A 25,921-nucleotide genomic window follows, 5' to 3' on the forward strand; every position below is an offset into this window, starting at 1 on the left:
GCCCCCTGCGCTTGCTCAGAGCCATCTGGGGCAGGGGCAGGGCAGTCCTCGCTCCACCCGTGACCGAGATGGGGCAACCCCGTGCCGTGTTGCCCGATGTGGGCTTCTCCGCCCCGCATCCTCGGAGGGCTTGGGCAGGAAACCCCTCAGTCCTGCCTGCCTGCCCTCGACCCAGGGAGGAGGCAGAACCAGACCCAGACCACGCACTTGGTGCTGTCGATTTATTCGCCGTCAATGGAAACGCAGCCGGACCCTCACAGAACCACGAGGGGCGGACACACAGCTCGAGAGAACCAGCCCCCTCCCGGCTCCCCTCTCCCCTGCACGCAGAGTGGCTCTTCCCAGATCTGTGCTGTTTCATGGGCCCCTCCGGGCCCCCTCTCCCATGGGGCAGAGCTCTTCAGAGGGCCCCGGACCAGGTCCCGCACAGGCAGGCACCACAGCCACTGCAGCCTCCCTGGCCCTGCTCCCCGGGCCCGCCCCGCACCCCACACCTTATGGAAGATGCTTTCCCCCCTCGTCCACAGCCCCCCCCCCCAGTCTCCAAAAACTCCCCTCGCCCCTCCAGCTCCAAGGAGCTCCAAGCTGGCTTCTGCAGGTCAGAGACGGGGGGCGTCTGTCAGGCTGAGCGGTGACTGCCGGCCTGGGTCACGTGTCTGCGGAAGGCTCGTGCCAGGTGCAGGTGGGGGTGCGGGGCTCAGCATCAGTCAGGAGCTTGGCCGTGGGAACCGCGGCCGCACGTGGACCTAATGGACCCCCAGGTCCTTTCCTGTGGGGCAGCGTTAGGCAGGCGCGCTCCTGTCCGTGTGCAGCGATCTCGCTTCGAGGTCCCTCCCCTGCAGAGCAGGGGGCAATCACACCACAGCGGGGTCGTGGTGCTGCCTGTCAGGACCCACAGGCCAGCATGGCTGGGGAGATGCACGGATGGATGCCCTCTGACCCCAAAGTTGAGCGTGTCCCCACATGGAGGACTTGCCAGTGGGGGCGGGGGTGTCTGGGGAGTCCCCGTGGGTCACGTGGAGCCACGGGAGAGGCCACAGACACGAGGTCCTTTTTATGGGGAGGTCAGGGGCGCTGGGGGTCTGAGAACCAGATGGGAGGCAGGCGAGGCACGGCCACTTCTGGGGAAGGGGGTTCTGAGCGAGGACGGCCCTGCGCGTCCCACACGGGGCTGTGTGGGTGCAGGGTGGGGGTCTCTCGATGCGTGCCGTCCGGGAGCCTGCCTCCGTGTCCGTCAGCCCCAGGGGTGGGCTCAGGGCTCCATGCGCCACCACTTGAAGGCCAAGGGCTGTCGGCGCACGTTGGTGCCGCAGTGCACCTCGCCGTGCAGCATGTGGTACGGGGTGAAGTCGTCGATGAAGGTGCAGCGCAGGCCCAGCGGCTCCAGCAGGGACCGCACCTTCTCCTCCAGGCAGCAGCGGCCGTTGATGATGGGGCCGAAGGGCTTGGGGATGCCCAGGTGCTTGCCCAGCACCAGCAGGTTCACCTGTGGCAGGAGGGAGGCAGAGCTGCACCTGCAAGCCCCCAGCCCCGACCTTGGAAGTCGCTGCTTGCCCTGCTCGCCCTGTGCCGCTCGGCGGGGGCCGGAGGAGCTCTAGAGCCTGGGAGCCCCTGCAGAGCTCACCAGGACTTTCTCTGCCGGCGCCCTGTCTGCGCCATGGAATCCCAACCTGCTGGGCTGCAGCTGATTGGACCAGGGCGGCCAGCGGACCCAAATCGGACCAATCAGATTGTCCCTCTGGGGAACGGGAAGCTGACCCTGGGAGCCTCGGGATCTGGCAGGTACAGCCACGGTCACTCGTGTGCCCAGGGACAGAGCAGCCACGAAAGGCAAACTGCGGGGGGAGCGCGGGAGAAGGGAGCAATGCGGACACAGAGACCAGAGCGGGTTCTGCCCCCCCAGAGGCCTTGCTGAGCCGCCCCGGCCTCCGCTTCCGGCATCCTCCAATCTCCCCCTGGCCGAAGCCAGCTTGGGTGGCCTCTGCTTCCTGCCAACACCAGAGCCTGAACCCTTGCACAAGTTGCTGGGGGCCCACAACCAATCACAAAGTGGCCCCAGGGGACAGGAAGGAAGGAGAGAGCCAAGCCGGCCACAAAGGGGAAGGAAGGGTGGCGTGAAGGCTCCCCCACCCCCGACCCCACCCCGGGTGTCGGGGGGGTGAGCTGAGTTCCTCTGGATGTGGGGCGAAGCCAGGCGACCCCTGCCGTGTGCAGCAGGACCCCCGGACGCAGTCCCAGCTGCCCACACATTTCAGAGGCAAGCACAAGGTCTAGAAGCACCAGCACAGTCCTCAAGGCTCAATCAAAGGCCACTTCTTCCACGAAGCCTTCCTGGATCCCCAGTCTTATCTCTGAGGCTGGACACACGTTGTCCCACCCCACTTTATGGTCCCCTGAGAGGTGAGAGCCCTCCCCTCCCACAGAGTGGACCGGGAGCTCCTGGAGATCAAGGGCCAACTTCTGTCATCTCCGAGCCCCCACAGGGCACCCGGAGCTAAGTGAGGGGGGCAGGCCGCCACCAGCTGGGAGGAAGGGAGAAGGGGCCCCTGTGCACCAGCTGAGGCCACCAAGGTCAAGTGGCTCGCTTCCCTGGTAGCCGCGAGCCAGGCCTGGCCCCTGGTGGTCAGCCAAGGAGAAGAGAAGCCCTCCTGCTGGGCGCCACACAAGCCCTGCTGCCCCCGCCACCCCCTGCCTTCCCCCAGGCGCCGCGGCCCGGGCGCGGCCTCACCAGGTCAGGGAAGAAGGCCACGGCCTTTTTCTTCTCGGGCTTGAAGAGCTGCGGGATGTCGATGATGTCACGCTCGGCCAGGCCCAGCTCCCGCTTCAGCACCTCGCGGTTCCAGTCGATGCAGCTCTGGCGGGGGCGGGGGGCAGAGTTGGGGACACCCAAGGGCCCCGCGTGGGTGCTCCAGCCCCGTGGCTGACTGCTGCCCAGTCGCACCCTGTCCCATCCTCCGCCCAGAGCTCAGGCGTGCGAGTGTGGACAGCCCACGGGCTTCCTGATCCATCCCGCGGCCACCGGGACAGGGCTCCTTGTAGACCACCCCCCCAACCTGTGGCTCATCGCCCTTGGCCTCTGTCTTCCCCCACACGTGCGGCTCACACACTCACTTCCTCTGGCTCAAGGAGGGGACCGAGCCCCTCTGTCCGCAGCCCCCGGCCCCTGTACCTGCACAAACTTGTTGAAGCTGATGAGGTTGTCATTGGAGAGGACCTGGTTTATGGAGATGGTCTTGACCCGCCTGTCGCCTGTGCAGGAGCGAGAGAGACACAAGAGGGGATGGGGCGGAGAGAAGGCAGATGGAGGTCACCTGCTCTGGGCGGCAGCCAGGCGGAGGCCAAGGTCACAGCCTCTCACCTCCCTGGGCATCGCCTGTCAGAGCTCAGCTGGGCTGCTGTGCAAGTGTGGGGGTGTGCAGCAGGGGGTGGGGGCCTGGGGTTCCTACACCAGCAGGGGATGGCTGCGTGGCAGGGGGCCCCCCCAGCCAGCCTGCAGGGCTGCCCCAGAGGCGGGGCTGTCCAGGAAGGGAGACACGAGCCAGCGGCTCACGTCGGCCATACATGAAGCACATCCCACAGCCAGGCCCTGACCAGGCCAAGGCCAAGGCTCCCCAGGCCGTGTGCACACTCCAGGCACACAGGTGGGTCCAGTCCCAGCTGCACACACTCTTGCTCGGGCCTCTGAGTGTCCCATGCTAAGGTATGAAGGGAGCAGGGAGGGTGAGGACAGAGACGCTCATAGGCTCAGCGAGGACCAGAGAGGCAGTGCGGCATGCATGAGACACACAGCTTGGGGCAGGTGCATGGGTACCTGATCGGGAACACTGGCCTCGGAGCCCGCGTGACGTCTCAGCCGCGGCCTGGGCCTAGCCTCTGTCTGTGGCCCCTGGGAGGCCCCTGCTCACCCCCTAGCCCGGCAGCTTGGGATAACGTTGCCGGGCCTGCACCCGGGACCCCCCTGCCTGCAGACGTGGCTCTCCCAGGAAGGCCAAGGATCCTTCCCCCCACCCCCGCCGGCACATCAGACTCGGATCGGAGGGTTTTCAAGATGAGATGTGGTCCCTTCGGGAGCTGCTCTCCCACTGCCCTGCCAGGCTCCTGTGTGGTGAGAGGCACAGGGACCTCAGCAAACACAGCGAGGGGCCCTGGGAAGCTGGAAACCCGGGAGTGTTGGTATTTTCCTGTCTGCCTCCCCTGGGGCTAAGAAAATCTCTTCCTGGCCAGAGACCCCTGGGGTCTCCGACAGAGAGGAAGGGCCCTGGGGGAGGGCAGGAAAGGGAGTGAGCGTGAGCGCAGCCGGCCAGCCCTCTGCTCAGAATCCCACCCGGACCAGAAGCACCACCCCCAAGTATGCAAATGCAGGTAGTGGTTGTTTCTTTCTTAACCCAATCATGGTGTTTCGGTTCTCTTGGACATCGGGGCTCCCTTGGACTCTGAGACAGGTGTGGGGGAGGGTCCTGGTGCGTGGGCACAGCCCCGCTCCCAGCCCAGGCTCCTGCCCCAAGCATCCACCCATGCCCGGATGTGCTGGGCACCTTGGCGGGGTGAGCAAGCAGCTCTTCGCTCCCCAGCTGCTCGGCCAATGCCCCTGCAGGGCTGGGTGAGATGCCAGGCCCCACCCAGGGGCCCCACCCCAGCCCTGCCAGTGTCCGGGCCCCTGCTGAGGGTGGGGGGCTGCTCGGGGCTCCCGTAGGGTGTAGGGGTGGAGACAGAGGCTGCGCGCCCCCAGCAGGCAACCCCCCGCCCCATCCATCAGCGCTCACTAATGAAACACAGTCACTACACTAGGATCTCAAGACCGGGACCACAGGGCGCTAAACCCCAAGCTCGGAGCCTCCTGAGCAGGTCCTGGGGACACCCCCGCAGCCCGCCGTGTCCCCACACCGTCCATGCCCGCCCACGCCTGCCCTCGCCTTGCTTTGCCTCAGGCCCAGGCAGCGGTGGTGGGGAAGGCTGGCGTGCAGGGGCAGGAGTGAGGAGCCCCACGCGGAGCTGGGGGGGGCAGCCTTGCTCTAAAGCTGCCCAGCCGGGGGCCGGCGTGCAACCTGCGGATTTAGACGCTCGCAGGCCCCATCAGAGCACCTGTGTTGCACACCCAGCTTCGAGACCTGGCTCCGCTTCTTGCTGATGCGTGCCCGGCAGGCACCGGGTTCCTGCCGCCTGCGTGGGAGACCCGGATGGAGCTCCTGCCTCCCAGTTTGGCCCACCCCAGCTGTCGAGGGCACTTGACGAGTGAGCCAGTGGTCTATGGGAGTGCGCGCGCTCTCTCTGCTCTCCAAAAAATGAAATTGGGCCTCCCTCTCTGAAGCCACAGTCGGTCTTAGGGGAGGGGCGGGCGAGCCGTGAGGGGGCCGGGCCGTTACCCACCGATGACCCCCTCGAACAGGAGGGCCCTGCCGTGGCCCCACTTGCGCTTTTCCTGGAAGAGTTTGAAGCAGGTGCTTGGGCTGGCCAGGAGCATCCGGAAGCCCTGTGTGCAGAGGAGGGGTCGGCTGAGCTCCAGCCTGGCCAGCCCGGGGGGCCCCGCCCCTCCCCAGGCGCACCCCCCAACCCCTCACCTTGCCATCGGGGGCGGGGACGAAGCTCAGAAACTCGTCCACGTGGCCCACAGCCAGCCAGTCCACAAAGAGCTCCAGCGGCGGCTGCACCTTCTGCGCGTGCAGGAAGTTCCGCACCACCTGCGTGACCCTGCGGCCGCTCGACCTGGGGAGCGCAGGGTCAGAGGGCGAACCTCGCTGGCAAAACCCGGGCTGCTGCTGTGTGCCGGGAAGGCAACCCGCAGGGCATTCTGAGTCCCACAGGTGCGCTCCGGATGGGCGCTGAGTCTGGTTCTAACAGTGTTGCGGCACCGCGTGGCTCGCTGCCCCGGCCACTCCACAGCAGCCACCACCATGACATCATCACCCTTCCCCGGCACTCCAGGGCCACGCGCCACACAGCCTGGAGCCAGGCCACATGCCGCACATCCCGGAGCCAGGCCACATGCCGCACAGCCCAGAGCCAGGCCACGTGCCGCACAACCCGGAGCTCACTACTCTCTGTGCGACTGTGCCTCACTTTCTTTGTCTTATGCCTCCCTTCTCCTGCTCTCTGGAACAGATCTGGGGTCAGTCATTTACATGCTAGTATGAACAAGCCTTGACTTGGGGGCGCTTCTCCCAGGACCGCTAGGGATTGAATTTTTCTCTATTACTGTGGGCTGACAGAGCCTGTGACCAGCCTCGTCTCCTTAGTTTCAGAATCAGATGAAATGAAAGGGCTGGTCGGCCTCCATGAGCGTCAGACACCCCCCACGTGGGTGTCAAACACCCGGCCCCCAACACCCAGGGCCTTGGTTCCACTGCTTCCTCTTTCTGGTTCCCTTCGAGGGGTGCGTGGCCCCTCCCCCCCATCACCAGCACCCCCCACCGCCCACCCCCTCGCCGCTCTTCGCTCACCCAGGCAGGTTGCCCCCGATGAGGATCCGCCCCAGGGGGTACTCTTTCCCGTTGGCCACCACCGGGGGGCTGACCTCCAGGTTCCCGAAGGAGTCCAGGCCGCTCACTGACCTGTCTCGGGGCTCCCGAGTCACGTAGCCAAAATCGGGACCCTGGGGGCCGGAGTCAGATGGGGCAGAGTCAGATGGGGGCAGTGTCAGTTGAGGCGGAGTCAGATGGGGGTGGGGCACAAGGCAGAGCTGGAAGCCACTTGCTGGGCTCTGAGCTCCTTCAAGACAGGACGGGTGTGGCCACCCATTGCTCAGGTGGACAGACCTGGTCACCGTCCCATGCGTGCAGAGGCCGGAGGTTGGACCCCTCGGGCCATGCTTGCACCCCAGGGCGCAGGGAGACAGGCAGGGCTCTGGGGGCCCCTGCTCCCCTCAGCAGATACGGAGCTTGAGACCACGGCACCCCCTCCCTGCGCGGCCAAGTCCAGCCCCACGGCAGCCAGCTGGACTTGTGCAGTGACTTGTGCCCGGGGCCACGGGGCCACAGGCTCCTCCCCCACCCAGCCCCAGCCTGGGCCTCCCCCGCCCCCTGCCATCGAGGGCCAGACAGAGCTGAGGCTGACAGGGGTCCCGTCTCTAGGGCACGGAAGAGGTCTCCCCGCTCTGCTCAGCGGGGTCCTGGCCAGCAGCCCCTCCGCCTCTCTATCGCGCTCCGTTTATCACCGACAGGACCGGCCCCTCCCTGTGGCCCTGGAGCCCCGAAAACCTTCACAAACACGGGGAGCCTGGGGCTGCACCTCCGAGAGCGGAAGTGACGCAGCCACGTCACACAGAGGCGAGCCCGGGGCCTGGGTGCTTTCCTCCCGCCCAGGGACCCAGTGCGTGAGAACACAGGCTGCCCCGGCCTGGCCACCCTGGAATGTTCCAGAACAACATATCCTGTGCAGTGTGAGCACGGCCCGAGGCAGCGCGGGGAGCTCCTTGCCGCCAGTGTAAGCCGCACCTTCCGCGGACGCCGTGGCACCCGCACCCTCGCCCCTGCGGAGCCAGGCCCCCGGGCGGGGCCCTGCCGCCCACACCCGGCCTGCGCTCACCAGGATCCTCTTGTAAGGGAAGTCCTGCAGCTCCCCGTTCCGCGGCGAGTCGAAGACCACGGGGAAGGTCTTGTGCGGCGCCTCCACGTAGCCCAGCTCCATCTCGTCCTGCGGGGAAGGCAGGGACGCGGGCAGTCAGGACACCCCCGGCTGGCGCAGGCCGGCTGAGCCCTCGGAGGGGGCGGACAGGGGTCAGAGGCCTGCTGGCTGGGGGAGGGGCTGCAGGCTCAGAGAGCCGACGCGCTTGCCTGGGGTCACACAGCGAGACAGAGCCGAGGGTAAGAACATGGCCGTGACCTTGGGGTGTCCCCCTGCTGGGCCAGGGCAGGATGGATGTAGAGGGGACCTCGAGTGGTCTGAGTGGGACAAAGAGACTGCAGGGCACTGGCCAGTCCCTCTCCCTCCACCCGTGGTCACAAGAGGTCGGGGCAGGTCAGGGGTGACTGCCCTGGTTTGTGAGGCAAGATAGCCCCACACTGATGGAGGGCACAGCAGTGAGAGGCCCCCCAGTTCCTGCAGGTTGCACCCAGCTCTTCCCCAGGATGTGCCCATGTGGAGGCGCTGTCACGTCCAGGTGACAGATGACAGCGAGGAACGGAGAGGTCCAGGTGTTTGTCCGAGGGCACACAGCCAGTGAGCAGGCCGGGACCCAAACCCAGCCCGTCTTGCTCCGGCGTCCTGTCCCGACCTCCCTTGCTGGTCTAGTCTCCAGCCAGAACGAAAGCTCCCTAGCTTGGCGTTCAAGGTCTCCCACCTCTGCACCCACCCCAGCCCTGGCCAGGGAGAACATTCCTCTCCTGCCTCCTGCCCCGGGCCTGTGCACCTGCTGGTCCACCGCCCTGTGCAGCCTGGTGGTGGGGCGCTTCATCCCTGGGCACCTGCTCCCCTGAGAGTGCCTGCAGGGGCCCCCAGAGCCACACGACCTGCGGGAAGTGTTTGACGGACGGCGGGAACCACCCTCCCACCTGCCGAGTCTGGTCCAGGCCCGGGCCCTTCCTCCCGGGGGCATTCGTGGAGGCTTGAAGTGGAGGGGACGCCGGCTCCTCCGGGGCCTCCTGGCGCTGCCGGCACCCTGGCCGCCTCTGCCGTGGGATAGCAGCTCACCGCATCGGGGGCGGCCAGCCTCAGCGCTGTCCACAGCACTGTCCACAGACGGCCCTGTGGGCGTGGCCCGGGCGTGGCTGGCTTAGGAGCCGGGAGCACCACCTGGGTAGGCCTTCCTGGGTATCTCTAAGGAGCCCCGGCCAGGGCAGGCCAGCCTCCCCCTCCGGGGTGGCGCCCGGCGGGCCCCTGCCCCGTAACCATGGCTACCTGGATCCAGCGGTCATTGCGGTTCTCGGCCTGCGGGCAGATGGTCAGCTTGCAGCCGGCTTTCTGGGCCAGCTCAGCCACCGCCTCCACAAAGCACGTGTTGTTCCCCACCCTGCGGGCGAGGCCAGGGAGAGCGGCTGAGGACAGAGCCGGGGCGGGGAGGCGGTGGAGGGGCCCGGGAGGGATGCCCACGGCCCCCAGGCTCACCGGCACACGTACACCTCCAGGGGCGGCTGGGTGCTGGGCGTCATGATCCACGGGGCCACGCGGAACACCACGGTGTCGGTGAAGATGGGGGACTGGGAGAAGTCCTGCGGGGGGTGGGGTGGGAACCGGGAGAGGGAGCACTGGACGTGGAGCCCAGGGGCCTAGGGTGGGGGTGGGGAGGCTCTGATACTGTGAGGAAGCCCCTTGCTTCTCAGCCAGCGGGGCTGGAGGTCTAGGTCCTCCCTTGCAGTGCCACGGGGCCCTCCCGGCCCCTGCCCCGCCGCTCCGCCCCACCGGCGCCTACCTCGTTGGAGTCGTCCAGCAGGGCCGCCCCCTGCCCCGCCCCCTGCCCCGCCGCCCCGCCCCACCGGCGCCCACCTCGTTGGAGTCGTCCAGCAGGGTGACGTGGAAGGAGAGCAGCCCCGGGAAGCCGGCGTCGGGGAAGCAGAGGCCCTCCACGAAGAAGCGCTCCTCGTCCCCGTGGAAGCGCCGCACCTCGTATGACACCTTGTCCTGGCCCAGCACGCACCTGTAGGCCTTGCAGGAGTCTTCAGGACCTGGGGCGGGGGTGGGGGACGAGGGGGCGGTGACTCCCAGGCAGGCCCCGGGGAGCATGCGCAGCCTCACCGCACGTGGGTGTGATGATGCCTAACTAGCACCTGCCCCTGGCAAAGGCAAGAGGGGTGTGCAATGCCCAGAGTGGCCACAGCTGGGAGGCAGCCGGCATGGGCGTGGCCAGTGGGTGTGGCTGACCTTGCCGACACCGGCGTTCAGCTCTTTTTGGAGGGTTTAGTGGCATCCAAACAGCGTTTGCCCCTAGCCCAGAGCTTCTGTTTCTGGCTAGTTTGTCTACAAGACCATGTGCACCGGCGGGGGCCGGCACTGTGGCTCAGCGGGTGAAACCACCGCCTGCAGAGCCAGCATCCCATGCGCTGGTTCGAGTCCCAGCTGCTCCACTTCCGATCCAGCTCCCTGCTAATGCGCCTGGGAAAGCAGTAGAGGATGGCCCAAGTGCTTGGGTCCCTGCACCCACATGGGAGACCCGGAAGATGTCCAAGCTCCTGACTTTGGCCTGGCCCAGTTGAGGCATCACAGCCATCTGGGAAGTGAACCAGTGGATGGAAGGCCTTTCTCTCTCTCCCTCTCTTTGTAATTCTGACTTCCAAATAAATAAATAAATACATCTTTGGGGGGAAAACTACACATACAAGTAAATATCATTTATCTAGACAGGCTATTTCAAGGGGTTATTTAGCCACTCATTTGCGTTTTTGTGATTCTGGCGCCAACTTTGTAAACCAACAGTCACTTTTGTTCCTGGGAGACACAGCCCGAAGCCTGCGGAGAGGAGAGCCAGGGCGGACTCCGCCGAGTGAGGACCGTGCTCTGGCCCGGGGGCTCCTGACGCTTGCGCATGGGTGGAGCCAACATTGTCGACGCTGAGAATTTCAGGGCGAGCTTAGACTATGTTTTTAAAATTCACCCACCGAGAAAACAACCCCAGGCCAGGTGCCGTGCAGGGGAAGCCAGCCGATGGGTCCCAAAGCGCCCCCCGCCCACTGCTGGCTGCTCTTCCTGGGACCCCCAAGGCAGTCCCTGGAGCCCTTGCAGAGCTGCCCAAGGCAAGGAGGCCCCGACTCACCACAGAGGTGGAAGACCCGGGCCCGCTCAGCGTCCGAGCTGGAGGTGTGCAGGACAAGCTTGTGGTCATCAAAGAGAGCCGCAGGGCCCTGGGTCCGCAGGACCATCACGGACATGTCTTCCAGGTCTGCGAAGCCACATGGGGGCTGGCAACTTGGGGGGCCCTGTCCCCTGGCACCCGGTCCCCCTGCCCAGCTCTGCAGGCACTGGACCCCAAATGGAGCAAACCATGAAGCCCCATGCTCCAGGCGGCTGTGCATGAGGGTCCCATGGGAGCAGCTAAGCACCCTGGGACGTGGCCGCCTCCCTATGCTGCGGGTGCTCTCAGCAGAGGCTGGGGCCTCACAGAAAGGCTGGGCACCTTGGAGGTGTCCTGACCTCTGACCCTCAGCATCCCATTGCTGAGTTGGGGTGAGGATACCCTCCAACTTGGAGGGTTATGCAGGGGCCTGGCAACGGGAGCGCCCTCTGCTGTCCTGGAGGAGGGGGGTGGTGAAGCCACCGTTTCCAGCTTCCACCCTAGCACAAGTGCCCGCTGGCCTTGGGGCGGCCGGGGAAGGCCGGCGGCCAGCCTGAGATGGATTCTATGCAACATCAAGGCGTGGCCCAGGGCGGGACTGCGGACCCCAGTGCTGCCTCCTGGGCCCCATCTGTGGGTTGGAGCCCCCGTGCCATAACCGAGCAGGGGCCCTGGACGCCCAGGGACCCCTGTGCCGGCCCCCTCACCTTCCAGGCAGCGCACGTGCTGGTCAGAGTTGTCCCGGACATCGCAGCTCAGGTCGTCGCGGTCACAGTTCACCAGCAGGATGGCCCCATGTCCACTGGGCCCCCAGACCCACTGCCGCTGCCGACGGCACAACAGGGCAGGTGCTGGGGCCCCGCCCAGACCTGCGCCCCTCCCCCCGCCTGTTGAGCCTTTGTCTTACCCCCTGGGGGGGACCCTGTCATGGAGGGACCCCCGCTCCAGAAATGGCAACGGCCCCCTCTGGCCACACCACCAGACCACAGAGCTGCCTTTCGTGGCTGGCTGGGCTATGCCTCCAGCCCACGTCCTGTTTCTCTGCCTCCCACCCACTCCTTCCTCCCGCTCCACCTGGAACGCCCCCCGTCTTCATCCCTGCAGAGCCCAGCTCCAGCGCACTGCCTTCCAGAAGCTTCCCCGCTCGCCCAGCCCAACCTGACCGTCCCCCTGAATTCTCAGTGCATCAGTGCCACCGCCGTGCAGCCCAAAGTTCTGGAAGCTTCATACTTGGCAGGGGCTCTGCACATCATGGCCTGCGGGCCACATCTGGCCCACTGCTTGTTTTTGTCAATAAAGTTTTATTGGAACACAGCCACGTCTATCAGCTTGTGTACTGACCCTGGCTGCTTTCAGACTACACAGGCGGGCCCACGATGCCTAAACTCCCGTCTAGTTTATAGGAAAAGTTTGGCAATGCTTGGCCCAGAGCTGTGCCCAGGCCTGCGTGCCTCTGTGCCTGCTTGTCTCTGGTGGAGATTTTTCTCCTGGTCACAGATGACCCCGGCCATGCCCGGTTCTCGCTTGTGTGCCCTGACCTCAGCACCAGTCAGGTGGCAGGGGGCTACCCGTAATGACCTTGCCTCTTCCAACCCACCCGACAGCAGCGCCACACGCCGTTCCCTGGTCCTGGGCCCCAGGCAGGGGCTGCCTACCTTGTCCACGAAGTTCCCGTCCTGCCTGCCCTCACAGTTCAGGTCGCAATCCAGAGAGATGTCTGCAAGAAGGAGGCAGTGGACGCCCCTGTGTGGCTCACCAGAGCCCGAGAGGCCATGTTGCAGTGCCCACCAGGGGCCGGGCACCAACAACACATTTCTAAGAAGACACAGCCTGGAGATGGGTGTGCCCGTGACCTCGATCCCTGGGATGGGAACTAGGCCTTGGAGGGGGAAGGAGGGTCAGAGCAGAGGCCCAGACCAAATGCTGCCTCCTCCAGGAAGTCTTCCTGGAGCCCCTCCTCTCCTGCACACTGACAGCCCTCGCTGTCTGTGGCACCTTGCTGGGAGCTCAGGACTCCCGGGACGACCTTGGTGGGTGTGAAGCGGCCCTCTGTGTGAGACAGTGCGACCACCAGGACATGGGTGTGAATCTGCACTCTGCCCCGCCTGGCCGTGAGGCCTCCAAGCCCCACTTCTGTGAGTCCTCTCACTCCGTGAGCCCCACCCTCACCCCCTTCTTCAAGTCGCTCGGCAGAAGCTGGGAGAGACTTTGCAGCCAAATGGAGCCTTTGATTGGTCAAACCCCGTCTTCCTGCACAGACAACACAGCTTCCCCTGAGTCCCTGCAGGAGCAGGGGAGGGGAGGAGGAAGGGAGAAGAATTTGAAACAGTTTCCAAACCTGCAGAAGAGGCCCCGCCCCCAGTACCTGATCCTGTGGAAGAGGCCCCGCCCCCCAGTACCTGATGGCTCCCCCACCTGCACACTGCACCCATGGCAACCCTCTACCCACAGAGCAGCCCCGAGGACTGGGTGCACAGCAGCCCTCACCTCCAGGGGAGGTGGGAGGGAGGCTCAGAGGGGCGTGGCGGGGAGGTCACTTCTGTTTCCTGACTTGTGTGATGGCTGCCAGGGTCTGCCTGGCAATCATCCATCAGAAGTGTGTGTGTGTGTGTGTGTGCGTGGGTGTGTCTGTGTTCCTGCAAGGTGGGGGTGAAGGGGTCGGGAGGGTGTGTGTGTGCGCGCGTGCGTGGGTGTGTCTGTTCCTGCAAGGTGGGGGTGAAGTGGTCGGGAGGGTGTGTGTGTGTGTGTACGCGTGCGTGGGTGTGTCTGTGTTCCTGCAAGGTAGGGGTGAAGGGGTCGGGAGGGTGTGTGTGTGCACATGCATGGGTGTGTCTGTGTTCCTGCAAGGTGGGGGTGAAGGGGTCGGGAGGGATACCCAATGTCACTACTAACTAAAGAAAGGCAAATGGAAGCCAACATGAGACGTTGACCTAATCACCTGGCAAAACCAGCGAATACCGACCGCACACAGTGCTGGCCGGGGCTCCCCAGGCTGCCGGCAGCTGCACAACTCGGAACTCTCGGTGCAGAGCCATTGGGCAACATATCAGAATTTAAAGTACACGCTCCCTGGATCCCGGCTGCTCTGCTGCTAAAACTTCTTCCTGGAGATAAAGCACCCGGGCCTCGGTGCTAATGGCTGGAGCCCCTGCAGCCCACGCCTGCCTCCTGCGGGAGCTCCTAGCCCCACGCCCTCGGCGTCACTCAGTCCGTCCAGCTTCTGTGGAGTCGGACCACAGAGGTCCTCTCACCCACAAACTTATACCTTCAAGGTTTGCCCATTTCCACGTTTTGGTCTTTGTTCCCATTTCTCGGGGTTCTCTCTGTCCTGTGCACAGGTGCCGAGCAAGCGCCTTCACCAAGTCCCAAGTCTGACCCAATGCGCCGAAGGCAACCCCAGCCTGGGAAACTTCTACGACTTATCTTCAAGTTCACTGTTCCTTCCTCAACACCTTCAGTCTATCGATGAACTCATCGGAAGCATTGTCCATCTCTGTTACTATGATTTTTATTTCCCAGCTTTCCACTTGCGTCTTTCTCACGATTTCCCTTGCCCTGTGTAAATCCCCCTCCTGTTCATGCATTATCGGCACGTCCTCGGCCAGAGCCTGCCGTGCCTTACCCACGGGCACCCGCTGCTCCCTGCCCCATTGCTCCAGCATCGGAATCAGCTTGCACAAACTTTGTACATCCATTTGTGGAGAATCAGCAGTGTTTAAGCTGGGAAAAGCAAGGGGCAGTCCCAGGTGTACACAGGTGTGTGTGTGTGTGTGTGTGCACGCCCAGCTCGTCTCTAGAAAGATGCTGGCTTTGGGGGACCAGAGGCCTTGGGTTGGACAAGAAGAGGTTGACTTTTCAATGTGTACTCTTGGAATTTTTTAAGTGTGCATTTCTCTAATTTTTACAATAAAACCGGCTGACTTTCGTAACCCTGGTTCAGTGTCATTCCCAACCAGCTCCCCGTGTGCCCGGCAGAGGCCTGTTGGCCACACCCCCGCCAGGTCGCTCACTTACCCACGCAGGTGAGGTAGAGCACCGCGTAGGCCAGGGGCCGAGGCTCGTGGCTGGAGTGGTAGGAGATCTGGACCTGCAGAAAGAGGGTCATCAGGCCAGTGGGAGCCAAGAGCCCCCACCCCAAAATACAGGCCTGGGAGGGTGGTAGGTGGAGAGGGTGAGGGTCTCAGGAACTTCTGCACACCAACCCAGCTCTTCCTTTAGCTTTCTCTGTGCTGTTTATAACTTCCCTGCCTCAATAGGCCCATCTGTATAATGGAACCTCATCCTAAGGGATTTTGTGGAGCCTGGGTCCCAGTGCTGCTGATAACCGACTGGGTGAGCCTCAGTTTTACCATCTGTGAAATGGGGAGTTCTACTAGGCAGGGTTGAGGGGCACCGTCCCAGCCAATGTTCTTATCTGTGGGTTCAGGCAGGCCTGGCTGCTCTGGGCTCGGTGACCTTGGCCAAGGACCTTCACCTCTCTGAGATGCCTCAGTTTTCAATATGCAAAATGGGGACCACAGAGCCGCTGCCTCTGAGGACCACAGGGCGGCTTAGACACGATACGTGTGAAGGGCTGGGCCTGCGGGCAGTGCCCCCGGGGAAACACGGCCTTCACTATCAGTGGGCAGGCGGCGGCTGTGTGCTCTGGAGTCAGCCTGGGCTCAGATCCCGGACCCCCCCATGGATATCCCGGGCAGTGGGGGGGGGGCTCGTCTTCTCTGGGTCTCAGTCTCAGCTGGAGGCTGGGGGGTGATTGCTGGCTGTGAGGACGGAAGGAGACACAGGTTTTGCTCTGCCCAGAGCCTGGAGACCTGCGGCCGAGGCAGATGTCGGGGGGGCAGACCTGTCTGTGTCCCCGGCGGCCACAGCGCTCCCCTGGAGGGGCCCCTCCCCTCCCCGACGGCCTCATCTCAGCTCGGGAGTCAGGAGCCACGCGTGCTCCATCCTGCAATTCCTGCCCCGGCCACGGTGCTCATCTCAGACACGCAGGGACCTGGACCCTGGCCCAAGGCAGGGTGGGGGAGGGGACTCAGGCCTTCTTCAACCCCAGCAGCCGTGGGGCCCAGGAACTAACTCAGGGTGGGGAGGCGTCCACAGAGCACCCTGTGATGGGACCCAGAGGGGGCCTCTCAGGCTGCCCCAGGACCCTGTCCTCACCCTCATTCCAACTCTGCTGCTCATAGATCATGGCAGCGCAGGTAAGCCACACTCCTTCTGTCTGTAAAATGGGCTCATTGAGCTGTGCTCAGGGGAGGGGCTCAATGGGAACAGAGGTGGCGGGATGGTGGGAGCTGCCCCAGGCGTCAGGGAGGTGGCCGGCTCTCCTGCCCACAGTGTGTGGCCCTGAACCTGGGGAGTGGGGAGCCGCTCCTGCCTCCAGGGCTGTTGGGGAATGGCCACCCAGTGCCCGGGGAAGGGCTGGGCGGGGCCCTGATGCCAAGCTCAGCGTGCCCGTGTCTTCCACGTCCTCCTCCCACGCTGACGGCATCAGCATCAGCGAGCAGGTTGGGGGACAGCGAGGAGAAGAGGCCCCTCCCAATCCACCGTCAGCCTGCAGATGCGGGCGCTGAGGCCAGCACAGCTCCTCCCCCAACAAGGCTTCTGGGGACTGGGAGAAGGAGCGAGCGCTGGCCGTGTCCGCTGCATGCCACCCCAAGGGAGGGGTGATGAGTACCCCCACGTCAGACAGGCAAACAGAGGCCCGTGTGCCGGGGACACAGAGTGTGTGTGTGTGTGCAGTCCGCTCCGGGGCCAGGAGCTCACCCACTGTGCTGCCCACACCCCAGAGGAGAGGACGCTGGGCGCTGGGTCTCGGCCCCGCCCACCGCAGAGGAGAGGACGCTGGGCGCTGGGTCTCAGCCCCGCCCACCCCAGAGGAGAGGACGCCGGGCGCTGGGTCTCGGCCCCGCCCACCGCAGAGGAGAGGACGCTGGGCGCTGGGTCTCGGCCCCGCCCACCCCAGAGGAGAGGGCGCTGGGCGCTGGGTCTCGGCCCCGCCCACCCCAGAGGAGAGGATGCTGGGAGCTGCATCTCGGCCCCGCCCACCCCAGGCAGGGAGCGCTCACATGACTGTCATTGATGTCGTTGCTGGGGGAATTCATGACCACGATGATCTCCAGCCCCTCGTCAAAGTGCCAGCGCCCGGTGTCCGCGCGCTCCCGGCTCCTCTCCACGCTGGGAGAGATGTAGATGTCCACACCGGGGGTCCCGTACACCTCGAACGTCTCTGTGCCCTCGGGAACCGACCTGGGAAGAGCGGGAGGCGTGGGAGGATGGTGCAGATGTCCGAGCTTTGGCTGAAGCCCTGCTTCCTCCAGGAAGCCTTCCCTGACTACCCCAGCCCCCGAGAGCCTCATGGTAAGCTCCTAGACAGCTGTGTCCACATGCTCAGGTCCAGGGCTTGGCACCCACTCACCTGTCCCCTGCTGTGGCCTCCCAGCAGAGCCGGAAGCTCCCGGGCGGCCAGGACCCAGCTGCCTCCTATCCTCCTGGGGCAGAGCTGGTGCCAAGAGCTCAGGGAACGGCAGTGGGCAGCGAGGGTGTTCCCCGTGCGGTTCCCTCCCCACGTGCCCCCGTGAGCCTCCATGGCAGGAAGAAGACAGCCTGGGTCCCCCCTGCACTTGCATAGGGGCTGCCCGCTGTGTGCCAGGCGCCTGCGACAAGCCTGCCAGGCGAGCGCAATCGTCCCCCATCACAGGCTCAGGGAGGTCTACTCACAGGCGCGGCGTCACACAGCCTCAACTAGCAGAGCCGGCTTTGCACGAGGTCTCCGAGGGGCGGAGCCCACGCCTTCCCACAGCTCTGCGCCACCGCCACCGTCTGGGGAACTTGGCCAGGCTCAGTGACGTCATCTGGCCCTGGCACCGCCACTCTGGGCTCCTGTGTGCAAACCAACCTGCCCGGCTGCTGCTGGCCTGCAGGGGGCCTGCTGCGCTCGCGGGTGTGGTCAGCCTTGTGCGGGTGCACCTCCCGTCCCCCCCACTGCCCGCTTCCGCTGGGGAACTGAGGCTCAACATTGCTCACGGCTGCCGGATGGGGCTCTGGGCTATGGAGATCCAGGTAGGGAGAGGCCCGGAAGGCTTCCTGGAGGAAGCAGCGCCCCCATGGCCCAGGGGGTTACGGAAGCCAACGCTGGCAGGGCCCTAGCACGGCCCAGCCCTGTTTCAGTGTCTTGTGCCACGCGACACTCCCAGTAAGCATCAGAGGCAGGCACTCGTGTTGCCTCCCGTTTCACAGATGGGGAGACTGAGGTCTCGTAGCTGGCAAGCAGCCCTCTGGCTCCCGAGTCCACACCCTCGCCGCCACCTCCCCAGGACAATAACAAGAATAACCCTAACTCCCAGGTCACCCATCCCCCCGCCCCAGCCAAGGTGGGCCTGGCCAAGCCTTCCCACCCCTCCGCTCTGAGCTCCTCAGTGCCACCCAGGAGGAGGCGCCGTTACTCCTATGCACACATGGGGAAACTGAGGCTCGAGTGGCCAAATTACGCCTCCAAGCTCGCACAGGTGGCCACCCACCCCAGCTCCCCTGGGAGGAAGGCAGGCCCTTCCCCGCACAAACCCGCTCCATTGGCTGGTCCTGCTCAGGTGCATGGCCCCTGCCCGGAGTCCTTGCCAGGTGGACAGGGCTCACACACCGGCTTCTCCCAGGCAAGGCTGTGGGATGCAGCAGACGAAGATCCGGAAGGCACTGCCGGACCCGACGCGCCCATCAACAGCAGACAGTCGTGCTGCCCTAAGTCCGCCCCAACGTTAGCCAGGGCGCGCGCTCTGCTAACGCTCCGTCATCGCTTTTGGATCTGGCCGCCCTGCTCTCAAACACCCGTCATTTCCTCTGGCCTGCCCCGCCCTGGGGGTGTGGGCAGCCCCCGTCAGGGACGGAGACTTAGACGGAGAGATGGGGAGCCTGAGACGGGCATCAGAGAGATGGGCTCAGGGAGCCAGACCCAGGTGAGGTGCTACCCCAGGGAGCACCCAGCTGCACCTACAGCTCCCCAGGCCTGGGGTCCTGGACCCAGGGCTGCACACCCCTGCCAGCCCCCCTGGTGGGAACCCCCCCTCGGCTGCGGGCCCCTCGCTGGGTTGGGGGTAACACAGTCCAGCTCCCCTGGCCCTCCCTGTGTGAGAGGCACGCGGGGGTGGGGGCTGATGAGGATGGAAGTGAGACCCCTCCCCAGGGCCGTAGCCAAAGAGGGCCTCAGGTGAAGGCAGACAAGGTGCAGCTGGGGCCACGGAAGCCCCGGGCTTGCCGAGTCAGGAATCAGGTTCCAGGTCAGGTGACCTTGGCTGAGTCACTCAGCCTCACTGGGCCCAGTCATCCCATCTGTGAAATGGGTTAATGACACTCCTTTGGCCAAGCTCATGGCAATCACTAGGCTCGCATGCGATGGCAGATAGGAGAGGCTTGGAACACCGCCCCGCCCAGGACGGGGAAGGGCTGTGAAATCAGTTGGGGTGCAGGAGACGGGAGGCTGGGGCGGGGTGAGAGAGAGGCCGGGGCGGCCGGGCGGGCTTCCTGGAGGACACCTGTTGGAGGGAAATCTTGTCTCATGGTGCCTCCTTGGGAGGCCATTTAGGCTCAGGGTTTAATGAGTTTGTTTTTATTTCATCTCCAGGTAATGGGCAGCTGCCGATGGCTCTTGATCGGGAGCAGCAACGCGACACAGCTGGGGCCAGGCGGATGCGCCTGGGGGCCCCGGGGGTGGACAGATTGCAGCCCCACCCCGCCCCCATCTGTAGGCGTGAGACCTCAGGGGGCTGACTCAGCCTCCCCCACCCCCGGTCTGCATCTGTCTGTACGCGAGCGGTGTGCACAGTGCACTCAGGACGAGCAAGTCTTGCCCCCATTTCTCTGTAGGGGAAACTGAGGGACAATGGGAGGCTGAGCTCCAGCCTCCGGGCCAGGGCCCAGGCCCCACCAGGGAAGCTGTGTCCCAGGAGGAGAGCCTGCGTCAGGCCCAGGAGGACCCAGATTTCCCACCTCCTTGAGCGTCAGGGAAGCATCGGAACCTCTCCTGGACCACGCTGACCCTCCAGCCGGGCCATGCCTAGCAGCCAGAGTGGCTAAGCCCCCCACACCCTGGCTTTGCCAAGCTCAGCCGAGCAGTCACACACAGGAAGCTGAGGACCCAGCTGCTCCTCCACCGGTGGGGACAACTGGTCACCTGGGAAGCGGCCACCCTCAGGCCGACCCTACTGAAAACGCAAAGCCCTAGAACCGGCAGTGCTGCAGACTGGGCCCCGGCCTCTGCTGCTCAGGGACTCGGCCTGGTCCCCGGGGCTGAAGGAATGGCCCCAGGCGACACCCCGACACTGTGCGCCAGCACCACGTGGTCTCCCTGGTGCTCCTGTGACAATGGGGGCAGTGGAGATGAAGGGGGCTCCCGCAGCCGACGGATGCATGAGCAGGTTGAAAATCCCAAAGGCTCCCAAGTCCCCAACGTTCTGAGCACTGGCTCGCTGCCAGAGCTGACCCCACGGGCCGGGTCACAGCAGACCACACTGTGTCGTCGCCCTCAGCCTGAGCGTCCCTGTGTCCGCGAGGCATAAATGGAGTTGGGGGTCAAGACTCGGGTCCCACCCCAAGCTATCTCATCATGCATATGCAAATATTCCAAAAGCTGGAAAAACCCTCCCTCTGAACCCCTTCTTGTCCCAAGTTATCAAAGGAGGGGGCTTCACCTGCACCATTAGCCCCACTTTACAGATGCGGAAACTGAGGCTTTGTGCAGGGCACAGAGCCAGGACTCACAGCCAGCCCTGTCCCCGCTCCCCCACTCTCCAGGCGCCCAGGGCCTTGGCCTCTGGGAAAACAAACCCAGACAATTCCGGAGCTGAGAAGCCGGTGGGCGAGGGCGCCATGGCTGAAAACAGAAGGCGTGACAAGAGGACCAACGAGGTCCCCTGTGAGCTGGCCTGCGGGGATGGAGGAGACAGAGACACGGCCAGCTGGGGCTCTGGGTGACAGCTCCGGCTGCCCCTACCCAATTCGCCAGGCTCGCAGATGCCCTCATCTGCCAGCCTGGCCCACGGAACCAGGTTCAGGAAACCACCGCCCTGCCTCAGCCGCACGCCCTCCCGAACCCGACCTGGAAAGTGACAGCCACACTGCCCTCTCCCCACACCAGGCAGTAAACACAGTGGGAGCTGCACCAGCCCCCGGCAGGCCCACGTCAGCCCACGTCCAGCGTCAAGTCAGGGAGGGGCAGAGCGCGAAACCCACTGCCCTAAGCCAACTCCTCAGGAGACAGGTGGAGAAACTGAGGCACAGGACGGCACAGAAAGTGGCTCAGGCAATGCAGCCGGGGTGACAGGGGCGGGACCAAAGCTCAGAGCGCCATGGTGCTGGCTCTGCCAGGCAACAGGTGGCAGGAGTTGCCTGCCCCTTGCAAAGACAGCAGCGCTGTCCACCCTGCCCCATGGCCACCCCGGGGGACCTCACCCGAGCCACGCTGCTGGGGTCCCCAGTGCACCACCTGAGCCAGGCGTCTGAGGTGGGGCCCTGGGCGTCAGGGTTGATCTCCAGGTCCCCCGGGCGGTTCCCCTGCGCCAGGGTGGGGAACTCCCAACCACAGCTGCCGGCTGCTGGCCAGGTGCGGCCCCGTGACAGCTGCTAAGGGAAGACGGAAGGAGGGGTCCACAGGCCAGGAAGCCAGCGGCAGCTCAGGTTTAGACCTGCCCATGGGGCCAGCGCTATGGTGTAGCCGGTCCTGCCGCTGCTTGAGGTGCCGACATCCCATATGGGTGCCAGTTCAAGTCCTGGCTGCTCCACTTCTGATCCAGCTCTCTGCTGTGGCCTGGGAAAGCAGTAGAGGATGGCCCAAGCCCTTGGGCCCCTGCACCCGTGTAGGAGACCTGGAAGAAGCTCCTGGCTCCTGGCTTCAGATTGGGCCAGCTCCAGCCGTTAGTGCGGCCATTCAGGGAGTGAACCAGCAGATGGAAGACCTCTCTCTACCTCTGCCTCTGTCTCTGTAACTACCTTTCAGAGGTCGCTCATTTGAACTGGAAGACTGCTCTGGCCCTCACTTGCTGTGAGATCCTGGGCCGGGGTGGGAGGGGAGAGGAGGGTGAGACCCCAGGGAGGGTTCCAGTGACCCAGTTGGGGACAGTCGTCCAAGCCTGTGGCCAGTTAAGAGGGCTCCTCAGCCACTGCGCAGTCACCCCCTGATGGACTCCAAGGTTTTCCCAGTGGTGTGGGAGGGCCTGGCAGGAACGGTTCCAGTCCCTCTCCCATCTCAACATTTGGCCACTGACCGTGACCTTGGCCCAGGTGGTCCCAGCACCAGAGGTCAGCCTGGAATCCTGACGTTGTCCATCGAGAACCAACTCGAAGCCCAAGTCCGAGACCCTCATCTCTAGGCTGAACATCGGAACCTCGAGAAAGAGCCATGGAGGGGCTGGCGCTGTGGCACAGCAGGTGAAGCCGCCGGCAACACCAGCAGCCCACACTGAAGGGGCAGTTCCAGTCCCAGCTGCTCGGCTTCCGATCCAGCTCCCTGCCGTGTGCCTGGGATCACAGCGGAAAATGGCCCAAGTACCGGGGCTCCCGCCACTCACATAGGAGACCAAGATGGAGTTTCAGGCCCCTGCTTTTCCAGCGCTGGCCACGGCAGCCCTTGGGTGAGCAAAGCAGCAGACGGAAATCTCTCTCCCTCTCTCTTTCTGTCCCTCTGCTTTTCAAGTAGATAAGAGAAATCTTTTGAAAAATAAAAACACAAAAGGTGGCCGGCGCCGTGGCTCAATAGGCTAATCCTCCACCTTGCGGCGCCGGCACACCGGGTTCTAGTCCCGGTCGGGGCGCCGGATTCTGTCCCGGTCGCCCCTCTTCCAGGCCAGCTCTCTGCTATGGCCAGGGAGTGCAGTGGAGGATGGCCCAGGTGCTTGGGCCCTGCACCCCATGGGAGACCAGGAAAAGCACCTGGATCCTGGCTCCTGCCATCGGATCAGCGCGGTGCGCCGGCTGCAGCGGCGGCCATTGGAGGGTGAACCAACGGCAAAGGAAGACCTTTCTCTCTGTCTCTCTCTCTCACTGTCCACTCTGCCTGTCAAAAAAAAAAAAAAAAAAAGAAAAAAAAACACAAAAGGAAAAACTATGTAGAATGCAGGAAACCACCTGGGCTTTGGAACCTGATGAGTTCTGGGTTCAAGTTCAGCTGTGGCTTGAAGGACAAGAGGTGTCAAGCGACCAGGCCGTTGGGTCTTCATTTTTGCACCTGCTACACGGAGACTGTAATGTTGGCCTCCAGTCGAAGTGAGGAGCAGACGAGACGCCAGGCTCAGGGCACCCCTGTACCACCCCCTTCCCCTCCCCCCGTCCCCTGTCACGGCTCAAGAAAGAGAAGCTCCCACAGGCACCCTGGGCCAACTCCAGTGCATCGTCGTCAGGAACACAGGGCAGAGTCCACCGCAACAGAGAGGCCCAAGGTCTTGCCTATGCTCATTCTTCAAGGCACTCCTCCTCCAGGAAGCCTGCCCCGAGTGCTCCTCCTGCACTAGTCTCTGTTCTCAACCTCTCCTTCTCCCAGTATGGCTCCGTGGCTGTTCCCCAGCCATGAGGCACCTGGCAGGCCCGAGGACACTTGAGGCTGTCCATAGGGCCAGATATGGCCTGCAAGTGACAACGCTATGGGAGTGGCCACTGGCACAGGCTTGAGATGCTGCCCGGGAGAAGCACTCACACCGGGGCGCCGGGGTCTGAGCCCTGGCTCTGCTCCGCGTCCAGCTTCCTGCTACCGCACACTCAGGGAGGCGGCAGGTGCCGCCGAGCACTTGGGGCCCTGCCTCCCACATGGGAGACCCGGATGGAGCTCTGTGCTCCTGGCTTCCGCCTGGCCATCCCTGGCTGTTGGAGGCATTTGGAGAGTGAACCAGTGGACGGAAGATCTCTCTCTCTCCATTCCAAATAAAAAAAATACATGCAATTTTGATGATGATGACATTGATAATGGAGACAGTTGCCGTAACCAAGTACTTGCCCCCTAGCAGGTGCTGGCCACGTGTGCTATACTACCAGGGCCAACCTGGTAGGGTTGCATCTGGGCTCTGCTGCACACTGGCTGTGCGACCTCGGGCCACTTACTTAACCTCTCTGTACCTCAGTCTGCACATCCATCAAATGGATTCACATCTATCAAACAGATTGCTGTGAGAATCCCATCGCATACGTCAACCGCTCAGGAGAGCGAGCGCCAGGCACGGGCGCTGAGCGCTGTCGCTGGGGTTACCACAGTCTCCATTCTGCAGAGGGAGAGACCGGCTCCCCGGCTCAGAGCACAGCCACGCCTGCTGCCCTGTCTCTCCTCGGCCCCCAGGCTGAGCGCCTGGGGTTGCTAAATCACAGCCTCGCCAAGCCGGAAGGGGCCGTGGTGATCACCCAGTCCTGCAGCCTCCCCCCTGCCCACAAGAAGGTGGTGCGGCCTCTGCTAGCGCCCCCAAGGACGGGGTTCCTGGAGGGCAGTGGCTGTGCCCCGTGCGCACGCACCAGACCCCAGGGAAACCCCCGATTCCTGCCCATGTGAACGAAACGACCCAGGCGCTCACCACCACCTGCAGCGCGGCTGGTCACTGGGCCCCAGAGGCCCTCACATGAACTCCCTGGAGTCTCCACCCCCGCGCCCTGGCTGTGCCACTCGTGGCCCCCCCCACTCGTGCTCCCCCAGGACGTGGCTGCCTTTGCACCCCCCACCCAATGCTTCCTCTGCCCTCTAAGAAAGCTGCGTGGGGGAGCAGCCAGCCCCAGGCCTCCCGGGCAGGTCAGACTGGAGACACAGCTGCCCGACGGGCACGAGGCAGCTGGGCAGGTGAATCACCCCTTGGCCTGCAACCCCAGAGCGGGCGGCGGCGCCAGGCAGCAAGGGGCCCCTCCCCCCCCCACCTCTGCGGCTGCCCCGTCTTCAGGAGCCACTGAATCCCCTTCCCACTCTGTTCGCCACCCCCTCCACCCACCCACCGCCCTCAGCCGGGCTTTAGCTCCTGGAGCCTGTTTGGGCTGTGCCTGCTCCAGACTTGGTTCTCTCCCGTGACCACCCCCTCACCCCTCTCATCCAATGCCCACGGACCAACCCGATGACTGCTTCCGTCTCAAGTTCACTCCAAGTTGTCAAGTCTGAATCTGGGATGCACCTTCTCAACAGGCAGGCAAGTCTGCCCCCTCAGTGCACATGGGACAACATCCCCCGTTTTGGCTGTCACAGTGGGAGGGGCAGGAAACGGTGGCCGGGTGCCTCTCAACACCTTGCCACGCACGGAACAAAGATGCCGAAATAGAGAAACCGGGAATGCGGACAGGGGTGGGAGACCAGAGAGGTGGGGACGGTCACTCGCGCCGCTGCTTCCTCCCAGCATCCTGGGTGCTGTCCCCAGTGCAGTCCCCGAGCTGGGACCCCAAACACTCCACAGATACCGTCAAAGCCACTTGGCGCAGCTCCCAGAGCCCAGCTCCTGCACCCCCTCCCCAAACCTGCCTTTTCTGCCTAGGAGAGAGAGGTGGGGACTGGCCTTGGGCACCACAGACACGGGGTGGGGGGTCGGGTCCTGGGAGGGAGGAGGAAATGCTGGGGAAAGCACCCTCCTGGGGCTGCAGAGCCGCGACCCGCCCAGCACCCCTGAGACGGCCGCGGGCGGGCTCAGCCCTTGGCTTTGCCACTTGGCTCCCATGTATGGTTTCTCGTCTGTCAGACGAGATGACACTAACTAGAAACCCAGCTCCTAGGGTGGTCCTAAGGGGTGCAACAGCACTTGGTGCATCGTGAGTGCCGTATTAAGTAAAACAGATTGGAAAAAAAAAAGATTGACTCTGTTTTGGGGTTGTAAACTGAGGGGTGACGAGGCTGGGTGTACACTTCTTCGTATTCCTGTGTGCCCCAGACAGACCCTCCCCCCCCGGCCCCCAGCCCAGCCTGCAGCATCTCTGCATGGAGGAAACTGTCGCTGCCCCCGAGCCCAGCACCAGCCACTGCAAGCCCCTTCTGCCCCCACAGTCTAACCTGGCTGCACCATGGCTAGGGAGTGGCCTGAGCCCCGAGGAAGCCCCAGCTCCCAGGAGGAGGGCCCAACGGGGCTGGCCCCTCTGGCTCTTACCCGTAGATGTCCACGAGAGTCTCCACGCCGGCCACGCACACGGCGCTGGTGGGGTGCTCCAGGGACACACGCACGATCCTCTGCAGCGACATGCTGGCTGCACACTAGGCTTTGGCCACCAAACCCAGCACTGCCCCATGCCCCC

At 64.2% G+C, this 25,921-nt stretch overlaps 1 protein-coding gene across 2 annotated transcripts; it reads right to left on the bottom strand.

The window, feature by feature from the left end:
* Nucleotides 1-208: 208 nt before the first annotated feature.
* Nucleotides 209-25,911, bottom strand: PADI3 (peptidyl arginine deiminase 3). 2 transcript variants are annotated; one of them, XM_017339320.4, is made up of 16 exons: nt 25,777-25,911; nt 16,765-16,945; nt 14,714-14,786; nt 12,355-12,416; nt 11,407-11,524; nt 10,682-10,807; nt 9,418-9,596; nt 9,040-9,143; nt 8,833-8,944; nt 7,522-7,629; nt 6,438-6,589; nt 5,559-5,703; nt 5,368-5,470; nt 3,170-3,249; nt 2,729-2,854; nt 209-1,486 (listed from the first exon to the last, which is right to left on the bottom strand). In XM_017339320.4, exons 1-16 carry the CDS (start codon nt 25,866-25,868, stop codon nt 1,253-1,255), a joined length of 1,995 nt encoding a protein of 664 aa, XP_017194809.3. In that variant the 5' UTR covers nt 25,869-25,911; the 3' UTR covers nt 209-1,252. The 2 variants fall into 2 exon arrangements, with proteins under 2 accessions (XP_017194809.3, XP_089157558.1); XM_089301432.1 differs by lacking the exon at nt 25,777-25,911 and adding an exon at nt 18,260-18,693.
* Between the last annotated feature and the right edge of the window lie 10 nt (nt 25,912-25,921).

The sequence above is a fragment of the Oryctolagus cuniculus genome, chromosome 7 (genome assembly GCF_051225735.1).
Source record: "Oryctolagus cuniculus isolate XC-2025 breed Fujian yellow rabbit chromosome 7, ASM5122573v1, whole genome shotgun sequence".
Lineage (NCBI taxonomy): Eukaryota > Metazoa > Chordata > Mammalia > Lagomorpha > Leporidae > Oryctolagus > Oryctolagus cuniculus.